We start from the raw sequence: 20,348 nt of genomic DNA on the forward strand, positions 1-20,348 counted from the left end.
GTGATTATTTTCATAAAGATAACAGTGTTGCTAAAAATGAGACCCTAATGAACTTAAAATCAACTTTACTGAATGGTGGGCGGTCTTGTCGGTGACAGAACCCCCGCTGTTTCGGCAGCTTGTGAAATGTAGAGGTGCTGCTCCTTCTGGCATTAAACCAACCACCACGGGCTGAACAAGCTGTTCAATGCTGCCCTGCATGTTCAGTCCAGACAGCGCGAGACGTTATAATATACAGTTGCACGAGACCGAAAATACTCAGTGACGTCAGGAGATCGGGGCGCTGCTAACCGGAAAAAATGGTGAGCCTCAGTTTGTAGTGTCAGAGTGCCACAACATTGAATTATCTGGCGTTTTTATGTTACTGTGGATTCACAGTGTGTTCAAGTCTGTCTTTACTCAAACTCTTATGGTTTCGTGAACTTGCTGTAGCTAACAATCTAACATTAGCTTGTCAGGCATCACCATTTAGCCTCCTGTAATGTAGCAGTCACGCTAATTAAGGTTTTCACTGCTCGGTCTGGTATAACTCACTTTTTTTTAAACACCACCTTCAGTATTTTACACACGAGTGTAAAATAACTAACAGAGTAGAGGGAATTCCAGTGAGGACAGCTCTCTGGTAACTTATAGGGCAGTGGATACATTTGTTGGAATTAAAACAACAAATCAAACTTCTGTGTACTGCTAAGTGACCCCTGAAAACCTACTAAATTTAAGTTGGAAGGATGTTCACAGGATCATGCCTTTTCAGTGAATACCTCAGAAATTAAATATTCCTGCAAGACAAATGATATCTCCTAAAAACTGCAAGGAGGTAGATAACGTGCTAAGATTTGACAAAGCTGTACAAACGTCAAGACACTGATCCCTAATCATCATTCTGTTAGATCAGTGCGCAGGGACCGTCTACAAAGAGCTGCAAAAATACTGCAAAAATACTGAATAAATCTACTGTTATATACGGTACAGTCACCTAATTCAACGCTATTGTTGGAACTATATATACATATGAAAGTATTGTTCAATTTTTAAAAATATCCTGACTCACTTAAGTCAGTGGAACATTATTAAAAAAATGATAATAATAATAATAATAATAATAATAATAAAAAGTTGGGCAGGGGGCTTTCCCTGTTCTTTTCCCATCCATCCATCCATCCATCCGTCCGTCCATCCATCCATCCATTCATTTATCTGTCCAGCCATAACAGCACATCAGAGCCTCCCTGTTGTAAACCCACCAAAATCAGGTTTGGCATTGTATTGCTGAAATAAGAAAAGTCTTCCCTTGTAGGTGTTTTTTTAAAAAAAACAAGTGACAATGTGTCTTTTTTAATACAAGTGGTCTAGGATGTCCAGGAAAAGAATCTTGGTGAGATATTGGGAACAATAAAGTCTTTGGTACCCTGCTCATGCTCACAACCTCTGCACAAACAATTGAGGCTAATGTTATTTGTCCAACTTGGGGAATGGAGAATGAAATTAGATTGCAGTCTTTTTGACTCAGGCTTTAAAGATGCTCCTTTCATTTTTGAGTTATTAATTTGGGAAACAAATATGTGAAATGTTTTCCAACTTTAACAAACTCTTCAAATATAACCTTGTGAGTTCAGGTTTGTTTAGGCTTCATAAGTGTGATTTATGATCTATAAGTGACTCTTGTATTCAATATCAGATCTTTTTGAAGACGACTGTAAAATGCAACATAGAAGCAACCTGAACTATTCCTTAATCAAAAATAACTTTATATATATTTATTTACTTTATAAAAGCTCATTCCCTCGCATGACTCCAGATCTTGTAGATAGACATAAAAAAATCAGGCTTTTAAATTGATCATTACAGCTATAACTATGCATCTCTTAAGCCTTTTTAGGCACCTTTTCTGCAAAGTGCAGTTTTTAAGATGCAGGAACTTAGAAGCATTTGCCTGCTACCCTTTCAAGTTTCCAACTCATTTATTTCTGCACTGAGTCAGTAATGTTTTGCATTTTTGTTTTCTGTTTCTGTGTCATATATTCCTGCCATCTTTCTAAACATAAATGACTTAAGGGTAACTCATGTTAATATGCAACTGTTGTATTGAAGAAAAGTTGTGATTACAAATAGCAGCAACAAATTTCCATTTTTGTGGTGTACACAGACAAGTTCTGTAATCTACACTGATGTAATGCAGTCTTTTTCAGGGTTGGGATCGCTTTGTGCAGAGACAGTTTAATATGATTTTGGGGGGATTTATTGGGGGAATCTGTCCATTTGTAATAATAAAAATGTTTTCATTGTTGCCATTTAGCTTCCTGAACATCTCGGTGACAAATAAAGAAATACAGAGACAGAGCTTTGGGAACAGTTAGCAGATAACCCTGTAACTAGATCCCATAAGAGGATCATACAGTTTCAGCACTGCTGTTAATTTTTTGGAACTTGTTTCTGACCCAAGGGCAAGTGGAAAAACATGAAATTCAAAACCTCAATTGGAATTCATAAGCGCTACCGTTTCTGAAGTTAAACGCCCTCAGTCTCTTATATTTCTTTGGAAGCACTGTGACAGTCTCTCAGCAGGGATTCTTTTTCAAAGCAACGCTTGGCTGATGAAATAAAGATTTTATAATTATGTAGCAAGGTGTTGAGACATGCACTGATCAGATCATCCAGACCCACAGATTAAAGCTCACCACATTAGCTCCAACACAGTGAAATTGTTGTTTGTTTAAACTCTCTACAGGACTCGACTGAGCAGGTTAAAAGGATGGTTTTGAGACACTGATGGGGTGTGGTCAAACATGATGCTGTAAACAACCTGATTGCTTCTTATTACTGTCGCCTGCCACGTTGTAATTTCAAACCTCTCAGCATTAGTCACAGCAACTTGAGCTGCTTTCGAGGCCTAATAAGAAGAACCACTGTTTACTTGCTGTTACTCCAGAGGGAAGATGAAGCCCACGGTCTCGCTTCTCCTTCTGGTCCTGCACGCTGTTGCAGGACTCCACCAAGCCCAAGTCAAGACCTCTCTACTAGATTTTTCCAGGATCCTTCCCAGCCTCAGCAGGCCAGCGAATCAGAGCCGCATCTTCTACGCAGTGATGTTTGATGCAGGGAGCACAGGGACACGCATTCATGTCTACACCTTCATCCAGAGTGACTCAAGTAAGACTGTAGAGTTGTCTTAGATTTGAATGTTGAAGCTGTCGTCTGCTTTTGTCAGTGTCCTTAGGATATCAGAGTATCAGAGGCGTGGAAGCAGAGCAGTGCTGAAAAGGTTGACATATAATTTGTGTAAATTGCCTGTAAAACTACTAAATTGTTGTTTAGAATGTTGTTGTTGATTAAGCATAAGCGAATATCTATGCCTTTCTTGGACATTTACTCTATTTTGCACTTCTATAAAACTGTGAATTCTCACTTTAGAGGACATTGGTCACACTTGACTTCATTTGTCAGCTGTATTATGCATATATATGCTAAGCGGATTTAGACCTTTTAAAGCTTTTAATGGCTTCTTCATATTTGATGTGGGTGGATCTTGTATGTTTCAGAGCAGCTGCCTGTTTTGGACAATGAGATGTTCCATTCTGTGAAGCCTGGTTTGTCAGCATATGCTGACTTCCCTGAAATGGTGAGTTCATTGTCAAATAAAATCAATTATATTGAGCTGAGGGAAAAGGTCTGCTGGCTCTACATTGTAGTCAGAAATGCTTCTAATAGCCTCCCTCTGTGGGAATCACATTGCTGATGAAAGTAAATAAGAGGAGAAAAGGCAAAATGTTAAAGCAGGGAGAAATTCAAGCAGATGCAATTAACATTTGGAGAGTTTTCTCACCTTTTACCTGTCAGCCTATCGTCAAAAGACCTTTATGTAGAATGCTGCTTTTAGCCTAAATTGTTTCTGTTCTTACAGGTCAGTCAAACGGTGAGCATGTTGTTAAAAGTGGCGAGGAAGACGGTGCCTCGTCTGGATTGGAAAAGAACGCCTTTGGTCTTCAGAGCCACAGCTGGATTTCGACTGCTGCCCACAGAGAAAGCCCAGGCTCTTCTGGACCAGGTCAAAGACTACACTGATAATGAGAAGTGATTGAGAGCCTCCAGGTCCTGTTTTAACAGTAGTGAGACTGCAAAGTAGGGTGCAGTTCTTCATCATAAAGGAGTTGTTAGTCTTAACGTTGTCTGACACTTTCACAGGAAAGTACAACCTCTTATCCAGTGAAGCAGCAGGCAGGAAAGGAAAGAACATTTTCAGTGCTGTGGCAGGTAGTACAGAGACAAGAGGGAAGTACTTCTTCCAGAGTGCTGTGAGCACAGTGTGGAAGGCTCTTGTTTAGGGGATAAGATAATAATGGATAGCCCTGGGGCACCTTGGATGATAAATGATACTTTATTAATCCCCCTGAGGGAATGAATTAATCCCATCCTGCGGAGGGCACCTCTGGATGAGCCACCATTACAGTAGATAATGTTAGGGCCATTTCCCTGCTGCTCTCATTCACCCTTTCTCTTCCTCAATCTTACTCCTCTCCATTCTTCCTGTGCTCTCAGGTTCAACACGTGTTTGACGAATCTCCCTTTTTGGTCCCAAGCAACAGCGTCAGCATTATGAACGGCACAAACGAAGGTAACGTCAGCCCACCCTCTGTCCTGACAAGCAGCACATTCATCATGTTATCCCAGCCTCAGGTCCTCAGTTTGGGCTTTTGCAGGTTACATCAGTGATGCCATATTCGTGTGCTGTGCATTTTCTGTAAAGAAATCTGCTTAATGAAGGCATTTAAGTAAATTACAGTAGATTATGAATGTTATTTATAATGACACTTAAAAAAATGACGTCTTTTCACCACAAAGTTATTTTGACTCTAAAAGCCAGTTATTATGTGGTGAAAAATGTCCGTCTGTTGTACGATGGTGTCATTGATTTGTCAGCATTTCAGCTTTACTTGTTTGTATTTCACAAATTTGTTGTCAGCTTTTCTAAAATGAACTTGTGAGTTCCACCTGAAATGATTGCTTTCTGTTTCTTTGTTTACTTGTTTTGCAAATATAGGAGTTCTGGCCTGGATTTCTGTAAACTTTCTGACAGGCAAGTACGGTAAACTCAAATCTACATGACATGAAGCATTCGTATTTTTCCTCATCATAAAGAAGCCTGCGTTTTCTGATGTTAGGGTTTGTATCTCCAAATCTTTGTGTCTTTAATGTACAGTCAGTGTGAAAAGTTGAGAGGGAATTTTAAAATGCAAAAAATGTATTTTTGTTTATTTGAAGCATTTTTAACAGAAACAAGTTGAAATGATTTTTGGTGTTTTCAAAACTAACTTTATTGTGTTTGATGTCAGCAGCACATTCAGTACAAGTTGTGCCAGAACCAAGTTTACCATTGTGTTACATCCTTTCCTTTAATTCATTATTTAATTGTAGATCCAACAGCAATTTGTTTTTTATCTTTCAGAACTGATGTTTCCTCACAATATTAGCTGCTGTAGATCTTCTGTAGGCGAATCTTTTTTACATTCTTCTTTATGCTTAGTGATGATTCTCTGATTTGAGTTTGGGACAAAGTGGTGAGCCACAACATGTCCTTGTTTGGAAAGACTAAGTTTTTGGCAGACTAAGCATTTTGGTGGATGCTTCTTTTATGGTACCAGTCGAAAGTTTGGACACACTTTCCCATTAGATTTAATGGGGAAAGTGTGTCCAAACCTTTGGACTGGTAGTGTGTATCTAATCCTAACCCATTCGCTTGTCACCAGTCAATCTGTTGGTTGCAGATTGAATATTATAAAATATCACTTGGTGTGTTACTAGCACCAAAGTGTAGCTTTGTTTATGTTTTAAAAGATGAAGTTGGTCTGTGAAAATGCTGCAGATCATTTCTTTGGATATATGTCAGTCTTAAATAAGGGTTGAAACAATTTTAGAAATAACAGATTACTTACATTTTTATTACATTTAAATACCCATCTTTTCTGGTTTGTAATTTCCCAAGTGGTCATAGTAGCATTATACATTATTGTCCACAAATAGAGCCTGAATGGGCACATGTATGAATACCTTGCCTAAACAGCATGGCTGTGACTGAATCTAGACTGAATGCTGCAGTTTTATGCCTCTTAGACTCGATGTGTGCCAAGAAGGCCTTTTGAAGATAGCATCTCAGGTGGACCTGATAAGCTCCTCTGAGCTGCAGTTTGTGGATTAACGCGGGGAAATATTTTCAGGTCATCTGAATGCAGCTGCCAAGAAGACAGTGGGAATATTGGATTTGGGAGGAGGATCCACACAGATCACTTTCCTGCCCAAACAAAGGGTCAGCCATTCTAAATCTTTCAACTGAAATGAATGAGTTAAGAAACTGCAGTGATTTTAAGTCACTGTGTCTTTCATTTCCCACTACAGAAAACCATTGAAAGCGCCCCTGTTGCTGATTACGTTGCCAAATTCAACTTCTTCAACTCAACATTTGAATTGTACTCTCACAGGTAACAGATCTGATCGTCCATGAATGCATGATGAAATGTGCTCCAGCCCATTTATTAGACTGTTCTAAAAGCATGAAATTAATTTTTTGATTTAATCTCTATTCAAATTTATTTTCATGTATATTTAAGCTGGCCTTTGGTTATGTTTCTAGTTCCAATGACTTTGTTCTTGTTACTTTTAACTTCATTTGGATAGTTGTAATTAGGACAGCTTCCTTAGTCATTAGGATGTGAATAATGGGAAGACAACATGGTATGCCCTACTTTCAGAATGACTTGTGTTTTGTATGCACTCTCTGTTCCTGATTGGTGTAAATTCTTTGTTTTCCTTTAGTTATCTTGGAAATGGACTAATGACAGCACGAGTCGCCACACTGGGTGCTCCAGTTGCAGACGGCTCCATTCATGACGTTAACAGCATTGCATTACAACCAACTTTGGGTTTGTGTTTTCTTACTGTCACTGACAGATACTGAGACTCTCAAGAGTAAAGCAATTTTTCTTCCTCATCCTACTAACCGTACCTACTTCTGCAACACCAAGTGATAATGGTCACAAGATCTTTTTTCTTTCTTTGGGGGGGTGGGGTGTACTTGGTCTAACCCCCAGTAAACATTTCAAGTAATACCCTGAGATTAATCACTGAAGTGCTTTAGGAAAAATGTGTGCACTATGAGAGTTTCTTGAGTCAAACTCAAGACTTTTGTGAAGCTGTTAAGAGAGTAATTATCTCTGTACACTTACAGGGTTGGCGGGTCAAATTTTTAATAGCTCCTGTCTGCCTAACAAGTTCAGGGATGAGTGGAGCTTTGGCGGGTTAACCTATCAAGTGAGCGGAAACCCAGATGGTAAGATGCTGTTTGATTATTGACTAAACTTAAAGCTGCTGTCTCTTTAAAGGACTTTCAAAGTTTTCTCTTGATTTAATTTAGTTTGTGTTAAACCAGCTGATAAACATGATAAACATATGGCATAAATGAGGTCATGTGACTGATTTGCGCATAAGGTGTGACAATATTGAGATGTCAACTAGAGCTGTCAAAATGCACTTAATTGAATTACACATCATTTTATAACATTGTTCCAAGAGGAAATGAATTATTTACGTTGCTGTCTTTGTTTCCCTCAGGTGATGCAGGATACAAGCATTGTTATCAGGAAGTACTTAAGGTGGTGAAGGGGGTTATTCATCAGCCGTACAAGCTTGAAGACGGCAGTGTTTTCTATGCATTCTCCTATTACTTTGACAGAGCTGTGGATGCAGGCCTTATCGGTTAGCACGCACACACTTTCTGTCCACACCCTATATAATTATACAATGCCAGCATGCTACACAGAGACTGAAAAATGTGAGTCATCTGCTTCTGTATCAGGGGATTTGATGAGCTATAGTTGTGTAGGTATTATAAAAATTGCTATCCTCTGCCAGTCTACACAGAAAGGCCATAAGCTCTATCATTAGCACTGTGAAGATGTGCATGTTTATCTGCTGTGCAGTAATGAATGTTTTAGCATTTTAAACGAAAAATGACCCCCAAATCACCCCCTGTTGCAGATGGTGTCCAAGGAGGGATGCTGCAGGTCAAAGACTTCAAGAAGAGAGCCAAAGAAGGTGAGATGGGGAGGGGAATACATCATTACTATGACGGATCTGCAGCTCCGTGCTTGAGATACAGTGTGCATCTCAATGGACCTTCAGTCGTTTTTATCTGAAATGCTGCCCTCATCTGTCAGCAGAATACAGATGACTGATTATCCAACCTAACACACTTTTTTCTCTTCTTCCGGCTCAGTGTGCAACAAGATGACCAAGCACCCAACCACCAGTCCTTACCTGTGTATGGACATGACCTACATCACTTGTCTTCTCAAGGATGGGTTTGGTTTCAAGGAGAGCACCGTGCTGCAGGTTAGGCTGCTTTATTCAACATTAAGTGTGAATGGTTGTGTCTTAAGGATGCAACCAAAGAGAAAAACTACATTTAAAATTGTAAGGATTTTAAAATAACAACATCAACTGTGTAGCTTCAACTTGGCTTAAGATGAATAATCAAAATTCATTGGATGAGCGTTTGTGTTTGATCTAGAAGTTATCGTTAAGAACTTAACGAGGACACAACATAGTTTGTCATTTTATTGTCAGGTGACTGTTGAAAAATTGACATGAGCCCAGTATATTTAGTTTGACACAAACTGTTTTATTTAGTTAATACAAAAGTCATTTGAGTGATTTTGGTTATTTTTTTCCTCCTAGCTGGCCAAGAAAGTGAACAATGCTGAGGCCAGCTGGGCTCTAGGTGCTACATTGGACCACTTCCACAACCTGAAGATCTGCTGAGGCGAGCTCAAGAACAGACGATGAGATGCTAATTCATGTGGTACTCATTAACAAACACGTGTAATGTGCACTGCCTTTTCTAACAGTTTCATACAGTCAAAAATAACCTCAAGATTCACTCTTATTTATTTTAATACACCATTTTTCTCGTGTGTTCATGTATTCTGCTGTAAATCTGCAATATTTTGCCTTTGAAGGCTAAATGCAAGATGTCAGCTTATAACACCAACCTGCAGTGCTGGACATTATTGAATTGAATATGTAGTTTGTTTCAAACAATCAACAGGCTGTCTGGTTGTGCTGTGCATGACCAGTGTTTCCACGCAGCAAAGTAGTTTTTAATATCAAGTGTTTGATACATTTAAGCCTACCAAACAGAACAGCCATCGAGGTTTCAGGTATTCATTTTTCATCAACACTCAGAATCTTTTACAACCCGTCTCAATATTTCTTTGGGAAGATTTGTTTCAAAAACAAGAGGAGAAAAAATGTCTTGTATAAACTCTGCAGTATCACACTTCTCAAAATAAAACCATCATAGATAGCTAAATACAAAATATCTACAAGTGTTAAAGTCTGTGATTAATCTCTTTACAAATGTCTATGTTTAGTCGTCTGACTGACAGTTCAGGGCTGCTGAAATAGGCAGCATGTGATGTGTGTCATGATGGGAGACTACAGCAGAGCCACCACATCTTCCCCATAAGTATGGCCTTCCGTTGTCATGGCCACCAGTTCATGAGGCTGAGAGAGAACTACCACAGAGTCTGCAGAATCTATAGGGACAGAAGCAAACACAAAGGCAAGTTAAACAGGGACAATTACCAAATGTCACTCAACCTATTAACAATTAGTTCATTGAAAAGTAATCACTCTGTGTAACACTCTGTGCAACTTTAAAAAAAAAAATCCAACAATTACAAAAAAAATGTAAAATATAATTTTTAACTCAGACAATCACCGTTTCAGATAAAACAAATGAAGTACGATGCAAAGAGTGCAGGTCGAACTGTTCAAAGACCCAGAATAAAACCATTTGAAAGACGCAACTGCTGTAAACACCAGAAATTTAGACAACCAATGAGTCACACTGCTTATCAGAACTTATCGACACAGAGTGAAAAACACTTAACAGGGCATTAGTAACACCACAAATTGACTCAGTGTCACTGACATCAACATAACATTATGAGCTTCACCAGATGAGTGTTTACTGTGGGGCTGTTACATTGTCAGGGCTGTTGTTAGTCACCCTTCACATTTTTTGTTCTTGCTCGTGTGTCTAAATGCATACCTGGTGATCTAAGCATGCCATGATGAAGATTCATTGGTTCCACAGTTGTTGTCATGGTGACCATACCACCTCCATTCTCACCATCTGCCTCCAGCAGGCTGCTTTGTGTCAGAGCCTCTCCTGTTGGTTGCAAGCAGAGGTTGAAACTTTTGCTTTTCCCACACCACACATTTAAAAAAAAAAAAAAGAAAAAAAGCAAACCGTGGAGGAGTGACACATTACCACAATAATTCATCCTTTACTGGAGCAAGTTATTCTCATCAACTACCAATCAACACTGTCTGTTTTTCTCAAAGTAAATGAAAAGTTTGGATGCACCTTATATGTCAGAGCTGATTTGTGCTGTTAGATGTGCAGGTTTTCCAACAACCGCAACTGTAATATCACAAACTATCCGTCTCCTATTCAACTGCATCTTGCTTTGCTTTTACAAACAACCAGCCTCTTCAGGGACGCTGACCCAAATAAATCTGCTGTTTATAATTAGAGCTTTGGCAGCTTTTCCTCTGTGGTGATTCAGTTGCGTGGCTTCCTGATCGTTACAGAAAAATGACAAAGAGGCAAGGATGCACTGTCTGCTGTCATTTTTGCATGTTGGAAAAGAATTGAAGCGTCTGGTACAATTAGTCTGAAACACAAAGTGCTCACTGAAGATGCTTGAAATCTTAAGAGGTGTGAAAATGACACTGAGCAGGAACAGGAGTGTGAATTTTCCTCAGCTGTGATGGATGCAGACTCAAATGTACACTTTTGTCTTAGTAACTTTTAAGGTGAATAAACTAAGAGAAGCTTTAAGATTTAAGAATGAGTTACTGTGCCATTTTGGAAATTACAAGCTTCTTAGAGGAATCTTATTACATCACAAAAAGCCTAATAGGTCCTATTCTGCTAAAGTTGTGCTGTCTCAGCTTTTCAGGGATGTGCTCAGTTTAAAACAACTCTGCTGCTGGTCTTTAAAAAAAAGGGGGGGGAAAGCTAAAAATCATTAATAATTTAAGAAATATTTCAAACTTTAACTTAAAGCAATACCATCTTTATGCACACTTTTAGACTCTATGGGCTGCTTGAAGCTACATATTCCAACAATTAGCATATCAACCTACCACGCTGAGTGGGTGTGTGTATGTGTATGAGAAGGACCTGTTTCTCTGCTTTCACTACTGAGCCCCTCCTCTCCGTGCCTCTTCCTCATGTGGACGTTTCTGCTGCCGGACTGGGAGAAAGTCTTGCCACAGATCCCACACACATGAGGCTTCTCACCTGAAAAACATGAGCACAAACAGCAGCGAATGAAAAAGCCGTTTTCTGATCCTCTCTGATCTAACATTGCTGAGATGTACAAGATTTATCTGCAGAGGACTAATTATAAAGGAACTGAACTGCTGTGCAGCTGTGAACTCTGCACCACTCACCAGAGTGTACAAGCATGTGTTTTCGTAGACTGGAATACTCTGCAAAGGACCTCCCACAGCCATCTGCTTCACACAGAAAAGGCTTCTCTCCTGAAAATAAAGGCACCCAACACACATATTTTACCTCCACATACAGGAACCTCATTAAACTCTTTCAGCAGAAATGCTCTGTGTTCATACTGAAGTGCTGAATGACCCAGACTGGTCTACAACAAGGTTGTGCAGCATTATTTTTTACCATTTATTGAAGTTATGAACAATAAAAAAATAACTCCCAACAGCAGTCCTACAAAACTACATAAGAGTGAAACATAAATAAGCATTGTATATTATAGCTGCTCTGTTAGCTGATCACTAGACTGAAGCGAACTGTAGAACTGACCATCAGAAATCTTAATGTCACCCTAAATAAAATGTCAGAGTTAATGTTACTGCTTGCAGCAGTGAAATGGAGGCGCCAGCTCTGCTGACTCTTCAAATCTCCAGCCTTCATTGCACCATGGAAGCATTAAAAAAGCAGTCAAATGGCCTGAGTAAGTTATTGCGTCCAGTGTGTTTGGGCTTTTAGACGTGGATCTCTACTGCTCCCCACCTGTGTGTATGCGTCCGTGGTTCTTCAAGTTTCCAGCGGTGGTGAACTTCTTGCCACAGTTCTTCTCTTTGCAGATGAAGGGCTTCTCACCATTGTGAGTCCTCATGTGGACCTGCAGCCTCTGCAGCACATAGAAGCTCTTCCCGCAGCCCTCTGCACCGCACCTGAACATTCGGTCATTCCTGGACAAGTAAAAACAGATCAACTGAGGTGTTTCTTGCGCAGATATTTACACTGCTACACCTCTCAGTTGTTTAGGAGACGAGCGGTCATGACTGAGTAGTGTTGTCCAAAAAAATAAAATAATCGATTCTCGATACTAATCAATTCTTAAACTTAGTATATAGTTAGATATTAATTAGCACAGGTATCGATACTAAATGCCAAATTGGTGTCTGCTAGTTCACGGAAAGGACCACCCACTTCTACTCATTTTAAGTAGGCACTGCAGCGGGTAGCCCCATCCATATAGCATCTCTCTAGAGGACCCATTGTCAACATTATTGCCAACTTAGCAACTTGTCGCTATAATTAGCGAGTTTTTAGATCTCTCTATTGACTTTTTTTTTTTTAAATAAAGCAATTAGGCACACATTTTGTGACTTTCTGGTGCTAGAGACTTTGAGGCTGATGTGAAAGCACTTATTCTTTACTTTTTTCCCTGACTTGCGGATGCTACCGGAGGCCTCTCCCCTGTCCAGAGGCACTCGCAAGAGGCTCGTCCTTGAATAGAGCTTTGGCATCATTTCCCTCTGTGGTGTTTCAGTTGTGTGGCTTCCTGATCGTTATATTACAGGAGCAGATGTTCGCTCTTATTCCATAACCAGCCTAAAAAATGAATTACACGAAGCTGCGACTGACTGATCGCATCCTTACTTAGTCAGATCCCTTTTAATGTAAACTGTAGACAAAAACATTTAAAATGTTAATCTTTTTAAATATGTTTCTGTAATAAATCTAGTTTTAAAAAGTAGATAACTAGTTTATTTGTTCCATTATGTTATTGTTTACTTGATCTCTACTCAAGTATTGTGAAGGACACTTATGGAAATAAGTACACCAATTAGTGGTTGAAGTTTTTTGTATTTTTTGCAGCATAATGAACAAACAGTCTGAGAACGCAGTTTGAGACTTTATGGAGACTGTAACTCTGCACAAACTAATAGAGCTTTAAAATAATGCATTTATTTTACATTGCTAATGTCTTTTCTTATATTTATCATTTTTTTGTATTGTTTGCAACTGTGTTTTTTGTGGTGTACTGACTTTGATTAAAAAATACATTTTGTTCTCCCTCTATAGTATCGTAAATATTATCGAGTATCAAGCATCATCCTTAGTGTCAGTATCAAGTTTAACTTTTTAAAACCGAGTCAATCTAACTGTAAAGCCCCTCACTGCTCATACCCAACGTACACAAACTTGCATCACTTTAATAATATTATTAATTACATTGCAAAAAATAAAGTCTCCAACTCTGAAAACGGGAGATTTGAATCAGTTTTTCATTTTCCTTGTATGGATTGAGGTTATCACAGAATGAATTTGTGGTGTTTTGTGAGTTCCTTTGAGCTGGCTGTGGCTGTTTGCATCATTTTCATGCTCACAAAGCAGAAGTACTTCGAAGTGAGACTTTTTTTTTTTTTTTTTTGCATTTGCCCTTTGCAGGTAATACTAGTTCAGATGGAAAATTATTGCTGAACAGCTGAGAAGCCTGCAGTTTTATCTAGAAATTACACTCTTTGACAAGGGCATCGCCCCTGCAACCACTGCTGGACTCCCCCGCTGAGTCTGTGTAATGTGTTACCTGTGTGTTTTGAGGTGGTATTTGAGATGAGCCGGCCAGGTGAACGTCCTACAGCAACCCTCAAATGAGCAGCGCAGGATCTGCTTGGAGAGGGGGCGGCCGCTTCGAGCCGGCAGCTCTCGCTTCTCCACGTCCGCTATCAAACTGTGTGTGTGGTCACCTAGGCAACCGGAAAGGGGGGAGGAAGTGAGCAGGGTTGTGCAGTAATCAATCCAAGAGTGCAAGGTGGCCTGCCTCTGGAGCCTGACTCTGTAAAATCATCAGTTACTGACTGAGACCTGCTGAACAACTGCAGGAAAAAGAAAACAATCCAAAGCTGAATGCAATCATTCCCTTTTAACCTGACCCGACTCCCTGCTTTGAACAGCTTTAACAGCTCCCACTTTGCTTGTGGTGAGGCAGCTGTAATGCACCCATAGCCGATTCCCTGCTGTCAAAAAGAAACATGTCGAATCTCATGCAAGTCAGTAGGATGGCAGCAATTACAACAGCTTGGATCTGGCAGTTTTAGCCCCACACTGAACAGCAGCGCTCTTTAACATGCACTATACTAGACCGTAAAGGAATATACAGTAGATTGATTGGTAATACATATATTTGAAAAAGAAAATCAGACAAACTGCAGACATCAAATTCAAAACAGATTTATTATTGAAAAAGGAAGGTTTCTCCCCTTAGTTTCATCCTGATGTTATCTTTGGACTATTTCCATTGTCTGCAGAGATACTGCAGGGGGATCATGACATTACTGGTTTTTTAGACTTTTTTTTTTGTTTTTGTTTTTTGATTTTGCTCTAGTGGCCTTTATTTGACAGTAGCTTGACAGGAAAGGGAGTCAGAGAGAGCAAGGAGTGACAAGGACCTCAGGCCAGGCCTCGAACCTGGCTGGCTGCACTGAGGAGCGGCTGCGTCTGTACATGAGCTACACGCCGTCCGGACAATTTCTAAATATATATATTTTTCCTCACTAATTTAAATAGCCTGAATCCAGTGTATTGTAGTGCAGTGTTTCTCAAACCAGGTCCTCTGGACCCACTACCCTGCATGTTTTAGATTGTGTTCCTACTCCAGCACAGCTGATTCAGATCAATGAATTTCTCACCAAGTTCTTTGCCAGCCGTTAACAAGCCAGTCAGTCCTTCAGGTGTGTTAAAGTGGGGTTATCTCTAAAACATGCAGGGCAGTGGGTCCTGAGGACCAGGACTGATAAACACTGATGTAGTGAATGGATAAATAGGGGCAGTAGATGTTATCTTTCAGTTAGAAATGCACACATTCAACAACACACAGGACCTACCTCAAGCTTGACACAATTCACGCAAAGCACAAGATTAACTTAGACCTGTCCCTTCAAGCCATACAAAACTGTGCAGATAATTGTCTGAAGTTTGGACAGCCATATCTTACTGATATTTTCTCTGAGCTACACAAACTTTACAGTTATATACAAGATTGCGATACACGTGCCATTCAGCTGTATGATAGTCCCTGCTATATCGTGGGGTCCTTGTTTGCGGGACTTGGCCTGTAAAATGTTGAAGACCCCTTATTTAAGGGAATATTGTGGTAATTTCAAATAATGAGGCTGCGAATCTCTAACTATTACAGCAGTACTGCTGATGTTGAAAATGACGAAGACAATGAAGGCTAAATCCATTCAGTCTTAAATTTGTGTTCTCCATCAATGTCTCTAACTTGATCCCAAAGGATAAATAAAACAGGTAAGGAAATAATTGTTAAATAAAGATAGTAAATGTGTTTGAATTGGCTTTGTAATAGCCTGAGGTGAGGCTCGCTTTATCCAGATAACAATGTGAACAAATGTGGCAGAATGATAGATTCTCATTTGTATAAAGGAGGACTCACTGGAGGAGCTTTTACTCTGCCATCATTGTGTCAAAACAGGTGTTTACCAAGTTTAACACACTAAATTTTTCTAACCTTATTTAAATCATTTTCAACGTTGTTGTTGAGTTTTTAAACCAGTAAAAATAACTGCTAAAGTAAAGAAATAAAAACACAAGTGTAATGCTTTTTGTTTTGTTTGCCCCGTTGATCATAAACCATATTTAAGAGATCCAGGCTGGAGCTTGAGAATAAACCTGGAGCAGGCAAAAAGAGGAAGAAAATTTAATATCATTTTTCAACCATGACTTCCAGCTACAATTTGACTCAGGAGGAGTTCAAAGATCAGACATGTAGCTAGGAGTCACAGTGCTTTAAACGTCATGGGTAAATTCCCCATCTAACAGGGCGCCTGTGGAGGGACGGCGCTTAACCTGGTTTGCGATGGAGTCCTGACTCCTGGTGTGGGTCAACGGTTTGATATGACTGTGCTGTGAGAAATTAATGTCCGTTTCAGATCGAGGCAGCAGCTTTGCAGGAGGATAAGAAAAACGTGTGGACACAGCTCAGGAAATCTGCAGCCCTTTACATGATGTGGCTGTTTCGGAGCTGTGTTAAGCTAAGCTAACTGACAAGCTCTTTTTACTGTACAGACATCAAAGAGGCATCGATCAAAACAAATAATATTTCAGAACCACTGGCCATTATAAAATCTATATAAAAGCATTTTCCTGATGGCTTGATCACCTGACGTCAATACTACTTCTCTAAATGTTAGTACTCAGACTTGAATCCATCTCTTAGCTCTGCATTGATCTAATTTTTAAATACACATGAAGTCACAGTCAGAATCTAACCGCATCCACTAAATGTTAATCAGTGCCGGCAAATTCTGTGATATTTACAGACTTGCTGGATATTTGCTGTAAGACTTGTAAATCTACAAAAACAAAGTTACAAATTCATTTTGATTTAAGGACATCTGATAGAAAGTACTGGGCAGTTCTAGTCACTGCTGATTATGCTACATACACCTCTTATATTCTGAGCTGATCTCCCCACAAATATGTGCTGCTTTCTGCACAGCAGCTTTATTTATACCCATTTTCTAAGATTTTTCTCAAACTTATTCACTCAATCCATACTGCACATATCCACGAACAGCAGAAGAGTATAATATTCCTCTGCAAAAACTATTTAATATTACTTTCAAGTGTAAAAAAATGTGATTGTGTTGCTTTGAAGACGTCACTTTACCGTTACTGACACCTGCAGCTCTGGCATCCTGGCTGGCTCTGGCGTCTCTTGCAAGTTGCGCTCGTGTGGCAGCAATCAGGCTGTCGTGCGCCAGCTCCTGCACCCGCAGATACCAGGGCGCGCTGCCATCTATTCCATAATCCCCTGACGAGACCCCCTCGTCTTCATCGTCCCCGGCGCCATCTGCAGCGAAAATCAGGGACTCTGAAGAGGCTGGTATACCTGAGAGGGACGAAAAGGTGGAGAGGGAAATCAAGAGGAATTGAAGACCACTGTTCTCCAAGGCAAATTGCTTTTGCCCTTTTAGGTCATATTTCTAAATGTAATTTTTCAACAATACACACACACACACACACAAAAAAAGATAAATAACTGTCCTTCCTCTGAGTCACAGACAGAACAGCAAACTGCAAAAGCTATGATTCAAGAGACAAATCATTTTTCTGACTCTCCTGCCAACGGCTGGTGAACCAAGAGAATGTGCCTGCCAAGGATCATTTATTTAAACCAAAATACTTCTTATTTTTTCTGCATAAAAATGTGTCACCTCATTTCTTTTCAGCTGTGTGTGCAGAATCGGCCTGTGTGAAACAAGAAGTATAGAAATGAGATCAGATTTACACTTATGTTGGAAAACTCTCCCCCCCAATGGGGCACAGTCAAATATAACTTTAATTATTGATTCAGTTGTTTTTTGTTTGTTTTTTTTGTTTGTTTTTGTGCTTGTGCTGGGAAAAATAAATCATTAATCATAGAGTCCAGAACCTTTTATCCTTATTTTGTGAATTCTACAATTGCAGCTGACAGCCAATGAGAACTCTTAAAGGCAGAAAATCACAACTTTGTCATTTTGACAAAACACAGATCAACCAGAAGACAAAAACTAGCTCAGGCATTAAAACTGATTAGAATAACACATCAGTAGAGAGAATGATATTATTATTAAAGTGCTGCAAGCTTGGTGATTGATTTCCCTCTGACAAGTGTTCAGTGTCAACTTGTTTACCTTTTGCGAGATTAAGCAGGACGTAGGAAGTGCTGTCTGGCTGCTGAAAGTCATGCAGGATGGTTGGAGGACTGGGTGAAGCCCGTGACTGAGGGTGCGTCTGGACCACTAATGTGCTCTGCTCTGGCACGCCTCCAAACTCTGACAGGGAGGGGGACGTCTCCGGCTCATGGCTCAGACCTCCATCTGAAGAGGAAGCCAATGTTCTTAGTGTCTGTGCTGAATATCTCATCAAATATGATGTGTTAAATTATTTGTTTAGAAAATGAAAATTGTTTACACAGTTTTGAAGGTATGACAGTTATGAGTGTTTAATTAATTTAATTGTTGACTAGCAAACATGGGGAATGCAGATTAAAATGGATATTAAAAACTAATATTTATGACAAGCAAAATATGCATTCAGTACGTTTTGAAGGCTTTGATAAATCCACGATTTGATAAGCAAACACTGAAAATAAACATTCGAGTCCATTTATTCATCCATTTATGACTATGATATCTGCACTTTCAAATCTCTTTTTTTTTTATTAAATGAAAATTAAATATCTTTGTCAGTATAAATCTTATGAAAACATACTCAAATTAGTCATCTGCTTTTAACCCATCATCCAGTGCCCAGGGAGCAGTTGGGAGGTTAAGAGCCTTGCAGCCCATTGGTTCACCTCTGTTGCCAGCGCAGAGACTTGAACCCAAGCCGATCACTCTAACCACTGGGCTACTACTACCACTCAAATCACAGCAGACCCAACAAATGAATGCATTAACCAAACACAGTTTGTCATTATGATTAATTGTCCTGCAATGCAGAAAAAGCCTTATTGTCCTCTCAGGATTATAAGTATGAGTCGAATTTAATCACATTTCACCAATATAGGATAAGCAATACTGCTGCAAAGAGCATCTTGATCTAAAGGGCATGGAAATATTGTAACATCTGAAAATTCAAAAACACACACAAAAAAAAAAGCTACATGAGAATAAAAACGTGCATGTTAGCTGCACGCATAACATTTCTACTTTGGGGAAGGAGGAGCTTGGGCAATGCAACGTCCATGCATGGTGTGTTTCATTGAAATAATGCCAGAGTTGTAATTTTGTGAAAATAGAAATTTGTTAAATTTCCTGCCTGCATTACTGCACCATCCAAGTCTTTAGTTGCTAACTGCAGGTGATGCGGTCACCTGTTACCAACTCAGTGAGCTACATGGCAGCCCAGTGCCACTGATTCAGTTGAATTTCTATCCAATGAGTGCATCTGGGTTTCTGCAATATTATCACATAGGTGTGTGCATAACCAGAGAGAAAACTAGTGCTATAACTAAACAAACAAACAAAACAAAAAAGACAGTAGCAAGAAATGTCTGCTGACCTGTGAGCTCCAACGGAGTGCAGAGGGAGTTATCAGCTGGAGCCAGCAGAGGCAGGCAGGAGTGTTTGGACTCTGAATCCTCCAGACTCTGGATCAACGGGATGGACGCGTTCTGGACAAACTGCACCAGCAGCTGATGGGAGGAGAGACACAGTATAATTAAAAGACATCAACTGTGAAGAGGGAGGATGAAAATGATCAAAATACCGTATATTACCTCTGGTTTGGAGTCAAGCTCATCAGAAAGCATGGGTCACCCTGTGTAAAATCTGTAAAATAAAAAAAAAAAGCAAACATAATACCCAAACAGCAATCGTATGCGGTTAATTAGCTCAAAACTAGCAATACATACCTCAACGTACTAAATGCCAGATTTTCTGTTGGTCAAAAGCTGCAGGTCATCTCAAACCCATCACATGAGCTGTGCACCAAACATCATGGCTTTGTTAACCGACATGTTGACAGCTAAATGTCAGAACAAACCAGCTGGTGTAACACTCTAGTTAGATGTAGTTAGTTCAATAGCATCGTGTTGGTCAAAATTATATTGGATGCAGCAAACATGACAAATTACCTTGTTAGCTAAGCTAGCAGGGTTAGCAGCAGTAAACAAGCTACCGGGGCTAGTTTCCTAAAAAATGGCAGTCCGCGTTCAAAACTGAACCGTCAACTACGCTCGTGTGCGTGTATGTAACTCTTTTAGCACTTCAAATGCATAAAGACCATTACTATAGCTAGCAATAGTCCAGTAACCGTGAGACAACGTGAAAGCAACTTAGCTTGACATTCGTCTCAAAACACAGGGCAGCTTTCACTACGGGGTCACTGATGGAACAAAATAAGAGCACTTCCGCGTTTTCGCACAAAATGACCCTCACTCAACAACGCCATCCAGCGGTCAAATTTAAAAATTGCACCAAACTGTAACCTAAATATAACTTTAGAAAAAAGA

General features: G+C 39.7%; 2 protein-coding genes across 4 annotated transcripts; one reads left to right on the top strand and one right to left on the bottom strand.

Moving 5' to 3' along the window:
* Nucleotides 1–120: 120 nt before the first annotated feature.
* LOC121633759 (ectonucleoside triphosphate diphosphohydrolase 5-like) lies at nucleotides 121–8,914 on the top strand. Of its 2 annotated transcripts, none has more exons than XM_041975993.1 (14): nucleotides 121–302; nucleotides 2,930–3,150; nucleotides 3,540–3,619; nucleotides 3,902–4,045; nucleotides 4,537–4,612; nucleotides 5,039–5,074; nucleotides 6,213–6,301; nucleotides 6,391–6,473; nucleotides 6,808–6,914; nucleotides 7,220–7,321; nucleotides 7,603–7,746; nucleotides 8,029–8,085; nucleotides 8,267–8,382; nucleotides 8,728–8,914. In XM_041975993.1, exons 2-14 carry the CDS (start codon nucleotides 2,937–2,939, stop codon nucleotides 8,809–8,811), a joined length of 1,332 nt encoding a protein of 443 aa, XP_041831927.1. In that variant the 5' UTR covers nucleotides 121–302; nucleotides 2,930–2,936; the 3' UTR covers nucleotides 8,812–8,914. The 2 variants fall into 2 exon arrangements, with proteins under 2 accessions (XP_041831927.1, XP_041831926.1); XM_041975992.1 differs by lacking the exon at nucleotides 121–302 and adding an exon at nucleotides 2,729–2,794.
* On the bottom strand, nucleotides 8,651–20,236 carry znf410 (zinc finger protein 410). 2 transcript variants are annotated; one of them, XM_041975994.1, is made up of 12 exons: nucleotides 19,971–20,236; nucleotides 19,749–19,817; nucleotides 19,614–19,665; nucleotides 19,397–19,529; nucleotides 18,025–18,210; nucleotides 17,019–17,240; nucleotides 13,917–14,076; nucleotides 12,110–12,291; nucleotides 11,518–11,607; nucleotides 11,246–11,365; nucleotides 10,106–10,225; nucleotides 8,651–9,587 (listed from the first exon to the last, which is right to left on the bottom strand). In XM_041975994.1, exons 3-12 carry the CDS (start codon nucleotides 19,644–19,646, stop codon nucleotides 9,487–9,489), a joined length of 1,347 nt encoding a protein of 448 aa, XP_041831928.1. In that variant the 5' UTR covers nucleotides 19,647–19,665; nucleotides 19,749–19,817; nucleotides 19,971–20,236; the 3' UTR covers nucleotides 8,651–9,486. The 2 variants fall into 2 exon arrangements, with proteins under 2 accessions (XP_041831928.1, XP_041831929.1); XM_041975995.1 differs by having other exon boundaries at nucleotides 19,749–19,861.
* Nucleotides 20,237–20,348: the final 112 nt, after the last annotated feature.

The sequence above is a fragment of the Melanotaenia boesemani genome, chromosome 22, assembly GCF_017639745.1.
Source record: "Melanotaenia boesemani isolate fMelBoe1 chromosome 22, fMelBoe1.pri, whole genome shotgun sequence".
Taxonomy (NCBI): Eukaryota; Metazoa; Chordata; class Actinopteri; order Atheriniformes; family Melanotaeniidae; genus Melanotaenia; species Melanotaenia boesemani.

Excerpts from the sequence above, each read along its gene's own strand:
- LOC121633759 (XM_041975992.1), top strand. Across the intron at positions 3,151-3,539 it reads CTTCATCCAGAGTGACTCAA|AGCAGCTGCCTGTTTTGGAC; the intron begins GTAAGACTGTAG and ends TGTATGTTTCAG. Across the intron at positions 7,322-7,602 it reads AGTGAGCGGAAACCCAGATG|GTGATGCAGGATACAAGCAT; the intron begins GTAAGATGCTGT and ends TGTTTCCCTCAG.
- znf410 (XM_041975994.1), bottom strand. The coding sequence starts at position 19,646 with ATGCTTTCTGATGAGCTTGACTCCAAACCAGAG. Across the intron at positions 11,366-11,517 it reads ACACATGCTTGTACACTCTG|GTGAGAAGCCTCATGTGTGT; the intron begins GTGAGTGGTGCA and ends CATGTTTTTCAG. Across the intron at positions 10,226-11,245 it reads TAGTGAAAGCAGAGAAACAG|GAGAGGCTCTGACACAAAGC; the intron begins GTCCTTCTCATA and ends TGCAACCAACAG.